The sequence below is a fragment of the Oncorhynchus gorbuscha genome, unplaced genomic scaffold (assembly GCF_021184085.1).
Source record: "Oncorhynchus gorbuscha isolate QuinsamMale2020 ecotype Even-year unplaced genomic scaffold, OgorEven_v1.0 Un_scaffold_3113, whole genome shotgun sequence".
NCBI lineage: Eukaryota > Metazoa > Chordata > Actinopteri > Salmoniformes > Salmonidae > Oncorhynchus > Oncorhynchus gorbuscha.
The window spans coordinates 45,001-52,996 of NW_025747451.1; the positions used below are offsets into that span (position 1 = coordinate 45,001).

Here is a 7,996-nt window from a genome sequence, read left to right on the forward strand (position 1 = left end):
GATAGAGTCCAGGGTAGGACCCAATGTCCCAAGGACCCAGGGCAGTTCAGTCTACCTACCAGATAGAGTCCAGGGTAGGACCCAATGTCCCAAGGACCCAGGGCAGTTCAGTCTACCTACCAGATAGAGTCCGGGGTAGGACCCAATGTCCCAAGGACCCAGGGCAGTTCAGTCTACCTACCAGATAGAGTCCGGGGTAGGACCCAATGTCCCAAGGACCCAGGGCAGTTCAGTCTACCTACCAGATAGAGTCCGGGGTAGGACCCAATGTCCCAAGGACCCAGGGCAGTTCAGTCTACCTACCAGATAGAGTCCGGGGTAGGACCCAATGTCCCAAGGACCCAGGGCAGTTCAGTCTACCTACCAGACGGGGTAGTTCAGTCTACCTACCAGACGGGGCAGTTCAGTCTACCTACCAGATAGAGTCCAGGGTAGGACCCAATGTCCCAAGGACCCGGGGCAGTTCAGTCTACCTACCAGACAGGGCAGTTCAGTCTACCTACCAGATAGAGTCCAGGGTAGGACCCAATGTCCCAAGGACCCAGGGCAGTTCAGTCTACCTACCAGACGGGGCAGTTCAGTCTACCTACCAGACGGGGAAGTTCAGTCTACCTACCAGACGGGGCAGTTCAGTCTACCAACCAGACGGGGCAGTTCAGTCTACCAACCAGACGGGGCAGTTCAGTCTACCTACCAGATGTTACCTACTAATGTTGTTTAAACATCTATACCTCTAATGTTGTATAAACATCTATACCTCTAATGTTGTTTAAACATCTATATCTCTAATGCTGTTTAAACATCTATATCTCTAATGTTGTTTAAACATCTATATCTCCAATGTTGTTTAAACATCTATATCTCCAATGTTGTTTAAACATCTATATCTCTAATGCTGTTTAAACATCTATATCTCTAATGCTGTTTAAACATCTATATCTCTAATGCTGTTTAAACATCTATATCTCTAATGTTGTTTAAACATCTATATCTCTAATGTTGTTTAAACATCTATATCTCTAATGTTGTTTAAACATCTATATCTATAATGTTGTTTAAACATCTATATCTCCAATGTTGTTTACGCCCACACCACATTTACCCATGAGCAGAGACACTAACTGACTGGGGAGAGGTCAAAGTGTTACCTGTGAGGGTTAGGGGAGAGGTCAAAGTGTTACCTGTGAGGGTTAGGGGAGAGGTCAAAGTGTTACCTGTGAGGGTTAGGGGAGAGGTCAAAGTGTTACCTGTGAGGGTTAGGGGAGAGGTCAAAGTGTTACCTGTGAGAGGGAGGGGAGAGGTCAAAGTGTTACCTGTGGGGGGAGAGGTCAAAGTGTTACCTGTGAGGGGAGAGGTCAAAGTGTTACCTGTGAGGGGAGAGGTCAAAGTGTTACCTGTGAGGGGAGAGGTCAAAGTGTTACCTGTGAGGGTTAGGGGAGAGGTCAAAGTGTTACCTGTGAGGGTTAGGGGAGAGGTCAAAGTGTTACCTGTGAGGGGGAGGGGAGAGGTCAAAGTGTTACCTGTGAGGGGGAGGGGAGAGGTCAAAGTGTTACCTGTGAGGGAGAGGGGAGAGGTCAAAGTGTTACCTGTGAGGGTTAGGGGAGAGGTCAAAGTGTTACCTGTGAGGGTTAGGGGAGAGGTCAAAGTGTTACCTGTGAGGGTTAGGGGAGAGGTCAAAGTGTTACCTGTTAGGGGGAGGGGAGAGGTCAAAGTGTTACCTGTGAGGGAGAGGGGTGAGCAAGGTCAAACTGTTCTGCCCGACGACTGGCTTCGGCCAGAGCTGCTCTGTGTGCTGGATCCCACATTTTCTCCTTTCGCTCTTTCTGTTGGTCAACACATCAACACAGACATCCCTCTGTCAACACATCAACATAGACATCCCTCTGTCAACACATCAACATAGACATCCCTCTGTCAACACATCAACATAGACATCCCTCTGTCAACACAGACACCCCTCTGTCAACACATCAACACAGACATCCCTCTGTCAACACATCAACACAGACATCCCTCTGTCAACACATCAACACAGACATCCCTCTGTCAACACAGACATCCCTCTGTCAACACAGACATCCCTCTGTCAACACAGACATCCCTCTGTCAACACAGACATCCCTCTGTCAACACAGACATCCCTCTGTCAACACAGACATCCCTCTGTCAACACAGACATCCCTCTGTCAACACAGACATCCCTCTGTCAACACAGACATCCCTCTGTCAACACAGACATCCCTCTGTCAACACAGACATCCCTCTGTCAACACAGACATCCCTCTGTCAACACAGACATCCCTCTGTCAACACAGACATCCCTCTGTCAACACAGACATCCCTCTGTCAACACAGACATCCCTCTGTCAACACATCAACACAGACATCCCTCTGTCAACACAGACATCCCTCTGTCAACACAGACATCCCTCTGTCAACACAGACATCCCTCTGTCAACACAGACATCCCTCTGTCAACACAGACATCCCTCTGTCAACACAGACATCCCTCTGTCAACACAGACATCCCTCTGTCAACACATCAACACAGACATCCCTCTGTCAACACATCAACACAGAGATCCCTCTGTCAACACATCAACACAGACATCCTTCTGTCAACACAGACATCCCTCTGTCAACACATCAACACAGACTTCCCTCTGTCAACACATCAACACAGACATCCTGTCAACACAGACATCCCTCTGTCAACACAGACATCCCTCTGTCAACACATCAACACAGACATCCTTCTGTCAACACATCAACACAGACATCATTCTGTCAACGTGTTTGTTGGTCAATATAAGCATACACTATTTATACACAAAAGTATGTGGACACCCCTTCAAATGAGTGGATTCGGCTATTTCTGTTGCTGACAGGTGTATAGAATTGAGCACGTAGCCATGCAATCCCCATAGACAAACATTGGCAGTAGAATGACCTTACTGAAGAGCTCAGTGACTTTCAACGTGGCACCTTCATAGGATGCCACCTTTCCAACAAGTCAGTTTGTCACATTTCTGCCCTGCTGAGAGCTGACCCCCGGGTCAACTGTAAGTGCTGTTATTGTGAAGGGGAAACATCTAGGAGCAACAACGGCTCAAGACGTGAAGTGGTAGGCCACAGAAGCTCACAGAACGGGACCGCTGAGTGCTGAAGCACGTAAAAAAAAATCACCTGTCCTCGGTTGCAACACTCACTACTGAGTTCCAAACTGCCTCTGGAAGCAACGTCAGCACAAGAACTGTTCGTCGGGAGCTTCATGAAATGGGTTTCCATGGCCGAGCAGCCGCACACAAGTCTAAGATCACCATGCGCGACGCCAGCGTCGGCTGGAGGGGTGTAAAGCTCGCCACCATTGGACTCTGGAGCAGTGGAAATGTGTTCTCTGGAGGGATGAATCACGCTTCACCATCTGGCAGTCTGACGGACGAATCTGGGTTTGGTGGATGAGAAGGCTACGAGCCTGAATGCATAGTGCCAACTGTAAAGTTTGGTGGAGGAGAAATAATGGTTTTGGCCCCTTAGTTCCAGTGAATGGAAATCTGTTTCAGCATGACAATGCCCCCGTGCACAAAGCGAGGTCCATACAGAAATGGTTTGTTGAAATCAGTGTGGAAGAACTTGACTGGCCTGCACAGAGCACTGACCTCAACCCTATCAAACACCTTTGGGATGAATTGGAACGCCGACTGCGAGCCAAGAGGCCTAATCACCCAACATCAGTGCCCGACCTCACTAATGCTCTTGTGGCTGAATGGAAGCAAGTCCCTGCAGCAATGTACCAACATCTAGTGGAAAGCCTTCTCAGAGGAGTGGAGGCTGTTATAGCAGCAATGTTCCTACATCTAGTGGAAAGCCTTCCCGGAAGAGTGGAGGCTGTTATAGCAGCAAAGGGGGGTCCAACTCCATATTAATGACTTCCCAGAAGAGTGGAGGCTGTTATAGCAGCAATGTACCAACATCTAGTGGAAAGCCTTCCCAGAAGAGTGGAGTGTCCACATACTTTTGTATATCAACGTGCAAATCCTCGTTACTTGGCCACACAAATCCACTCCATACCTGGATTCTCTCTCGGAGAGCTTTAGGGAACAACTCATATCCATGTTTGATCCCAATGTGGTACCTTCCTGATGGATTATACCAGGCATGAGGGATCTGAGGACAGAGAGAGACATGTGTGTTAATGTAACTACAGGCTAATAACTACAGGCTAATAACTACAGGCTAACAGTCTGTACAGAGAGACATGTGTTAATGTAACTACAGGCTAATAACTACAGGCTAATAACTACAGGCTAACAACTACAGGCTAATAACTACAGGCTAACAGTCTGTACAGAGAGACATGTGTTTATATAACTACAGGCTAATAACTACAGGCTAACAGTCTGTACAGAGAGACATGAGTTAATGTAACTACAGGCTAATAACTACAGGCTAACAACTACAGGCTAATAACTACAGGCTAATAACTACAGGCTAATAACTACAGGCTAATAACTACAGGCTAACAGTCTGTACAGAGAGACATGTGTGTTAATGTAACTACAGGCTAATAACTACAGGCTAACAGTCTGTACAGAGAGACATGTGTGTTAATGTAACTACAGGCTAATAACTACAGGCTAACAGTCTGTACAGAGAGACATGAGTTAATGTAACTACAGGCTAATAACTACAGGCTAACAGTCTGTACAGAGAGACATGTGTTTATGTAACTACAGGCTAATAACTACAGGCTAACAGTCTGTACAGAGAGACATGTGTTTATGTAACTACAGGCTAATAACTACAGGCTAACAGTCTGTACAGAGAGACATGAGTTAATGTAACTACAGGCTAATAACTACAGGCTAACAGTCTGTACAGAGAGACATGAGTTAATGTAACTACAGGCTAATAACTACAGGCTAACAACTACAGGCTAACAGTCTGTACAGGGAGACATGAGTTAATGTAACTACAGGCTAACAGTCTGTACAGAGAGACATGTGTTTATATAACTACAGGCTAATAACTACAGGCTAACAGTCTGTACAGAGAGACATGAGTTAATGTAACTACAGGCTAATAACTACAGGCTAACAACTACAGGCTAATAACTACAGGCTAACAACTACAGGCTAATAACTACAGGCTAATAACTACAGGCTAACAGTCTGTACAGAGAGACATGTGTGTTAATGTAACTACAGGCTAACAGTCTGTACAGAGAGACATGAGTTAATGTAACTACAGGCTAACAGTCTGTACGGAGACAGTGTGACCAGGAAGTGGCAGCGTGGCGAGGGTAGCGTACCTTGAGCGTCCTCCCGGACAGCCCCGGTCACCTCTCCGTCTTTAGGCTCCACCACCGTCGCCATGGTGACATCTCCACTGCCTGTCGTATCGATGATGTCAACGATCTTCGGCTTGCCCTCCGTCGTGGTCTGAGGGAGAGAGGACCCAGATGTTGAAGAGGGTCAAATACACACACACACACACACTATCTGACCCCGACACACACACACACACTATCTGACCGAAAAACACACACACCCTCTCTGACCCCGACACACACACACTATCTGACCGAAAAACACACACACCCTCTCTGACCCCGACACACACACACTATATGACCGAAAAACACACACACCCTCTCTGACCCCGACATACACACACTATCTGACCGAAAAACACACACCCTCTCTGACCCCGACACACACACACTATCTGACCGAAAAACACACACACCCTCTCTGACCCCGACACACACACAAATTATGTTTCCACAATGAGTACACCTTGACATACTGGTGACACAGTGCAACTAATCCTGACTGGTCAACAGCTTCAATCTCCAGACCATCAGACTGGTCAACAGCTTCTATTTCCAGACTGATAAACAGCTTCTATTTCCAGACTGATAAACAGCTTCTATTTCCAGTGATAAACAGCTTCTATTTCCAGACTGATAAACAGCTTCTATTTCCAGACTGATAAACAGCTTCTATTTCCAGACTGATAAACAGCTTCTATTTCCAGACTGATAAACAGCTTCTATCTCCAGACCCATCAGACTGATAAACAGCTTCTATCTCCAGACCATCAGACTGATAAACAGCTTCTATCTCCAGACCATCAGACTGATAAACAGCTTCTATCTCCAGACCCATCAGACTGATAAACAGCTTCTATCTCCAGACCCATCAGACTGATAAACAGCTTCTATCTCCAGACCATCAGACTGATAAACAGCTTCTATCTCCAGACCATCAGACTGATAAACAGCTTCTATCTCCAGACCCATCAGACTGGTCAACAGCTTCTATCTCCAGACCATCAGACCATCTCAGACCCATGATAAACAGCTTCTATCTCCAGACCCATCAGACTGATAAACAGCTTCTATCTCCAGACCATCAGACTGATAAACAGCTTCTATCTCCAGACCATCAGACTGATAAACAGCTTCTATCTCCAGACCCATCAGACTGATTTTATTTTTTATTTTTATTTCACCTTTATTTAACCAGGTAGGCTAGTTGAGAACAAGTTCTCATTTGCAACTGCGACCTGGCCAAGATAAAAGCATAGCAGTGTGAACAGACAACACAGAGTTACACATGGAATAAACAATTAACAAGTCAATAACACAGTAGAAAAAAAATGGGCAGTCTATATACAATGTGTGCAAAAGGCATGAGGAGGTAGGCGAATAATACAGTTTTGCAGATTAACACTGGAGTGATAAATGATCAGGTCATGTACAGGTAGAGATATTGGTGTGCAAAAGAGCAGAAAAAATAAATAAAAACAGTATAAAAAAAGTATGGGAATGAGGTAGGTGAAAATGGGTGGGCTATTTTCCTATAGACTATGTACAGCTGCAGCGATCGGTTAGCTGCTCGGATAGCTGATGTTTGAAGTTGGTGAGGAGATAAAAGTCTCCAACTTCAGCGATTTTGCAATTCGTTCCAGTCACAGGCAGCAGAGTACTGGAACGAAAGGCGGCCAAATGATGTGTTGGCTTTAGGGATGATCAGTGAGATACACCTGCTGGAGCGCGTGCTACGGATGGGTGTTGCCATCGTGACCAGTGAACTGAGATAAGGCGGAGCTTTACCTAGCATGGACTTGTAGATGACCTGGAGCCAGTGGGTCTGGCGCGAATATGTAGTGAGGGCCAGCCGACTAGAGCATACAAGTCGCAGTGGTGGGTGGTATAAGGTGCTTTAGTGACAAAACGGATGGCACTGTGATAGACTGCATCCAGTTTGCTGAGTAAAGTGTTGGAAGCCATTTTGTAGATGACATCGCCGAAGTCGAGATCGGTAGGATAGTCAGTTTAACTAGGTAAGCTTGGCAGCGTGAGTGAAGGAGGCTTTGTTGCGGAATAGAAAGCCGACTCTTGATTTGATTTTCGATTGGAGATGTTTGATGTGGGTCTGGAAGGAGAGTTTGCAGTCTAGCCAGACACCTAGGTACTTATAGATGTCCACATATTCAAGGTCGGAACCATCCAGGGTGGTGATACTAGTCGGGCATGCGGGTGCAGGCAGCGATCGGTTGAAAAGCATGCATTTGGTTTTACTCGCATTTAAGAGCAGTTGGAGGCCACGGAAGGGGAGTGCTGTATGGCATTGAAGCTCGTTTGGAGGTTAGATAGCACAGTGTCCAATGACGGGGCCGAAAGTATATAGAATGGTGTCGTCTGCGTAGAGGTGGATCAGGGAATCGCCCGCAGCAAGAGCAACATCATTGATATACACAGAGAAAGAGTCGGCCCGAGAATTGAACCCTGTGGCACCCCCATAGAGACTGCCAGAGGACCGGACAGCATGCCCTCCGATTTGACACACTGAACTCTGTCTGCAAAGTAATTGGTGAACCAGGCAAGGCAGTCATCCGAAAAACCGAGGCTGTAGAGTCTGCCGATAAGAATATGGTGATTGACAGAGTCGAAAGCCTTGGCGGAGGTCGATGAAGACGGCTGCACAGT

General features: G+C 46.6%; 1 protein-coding gene across 1 annotated transcript in view; it reads right to left on the minus strand.

Moving 5' to 3' along the window:
* The window catches only part of LOC124027342 (tripeptidyl-peptidase 2-like), a gene marked incomplete at its 5' end in the record, with an annotated part of 45,078 nt that extends 39,637 nt beyond the window's left edge, over nt 1-5,441 (minus strand). The window contains 4 exon segments of the mRNA XM_046339790.1: nt 1,719-1,823; nt 4,072-4,167; nt 5,312-5,338; nt 5,340-5,441. Of these exon segments, the coding sequence (XP_046195746.1) occupies nt 1,719-1,823; nt 4,072-4,167; nt 5,312-5,338; nt 5,340-5,441 (330 nt within the window).
* Nucleotides 5,442-7,996: the final 2,555 nt, after the last annotated feature.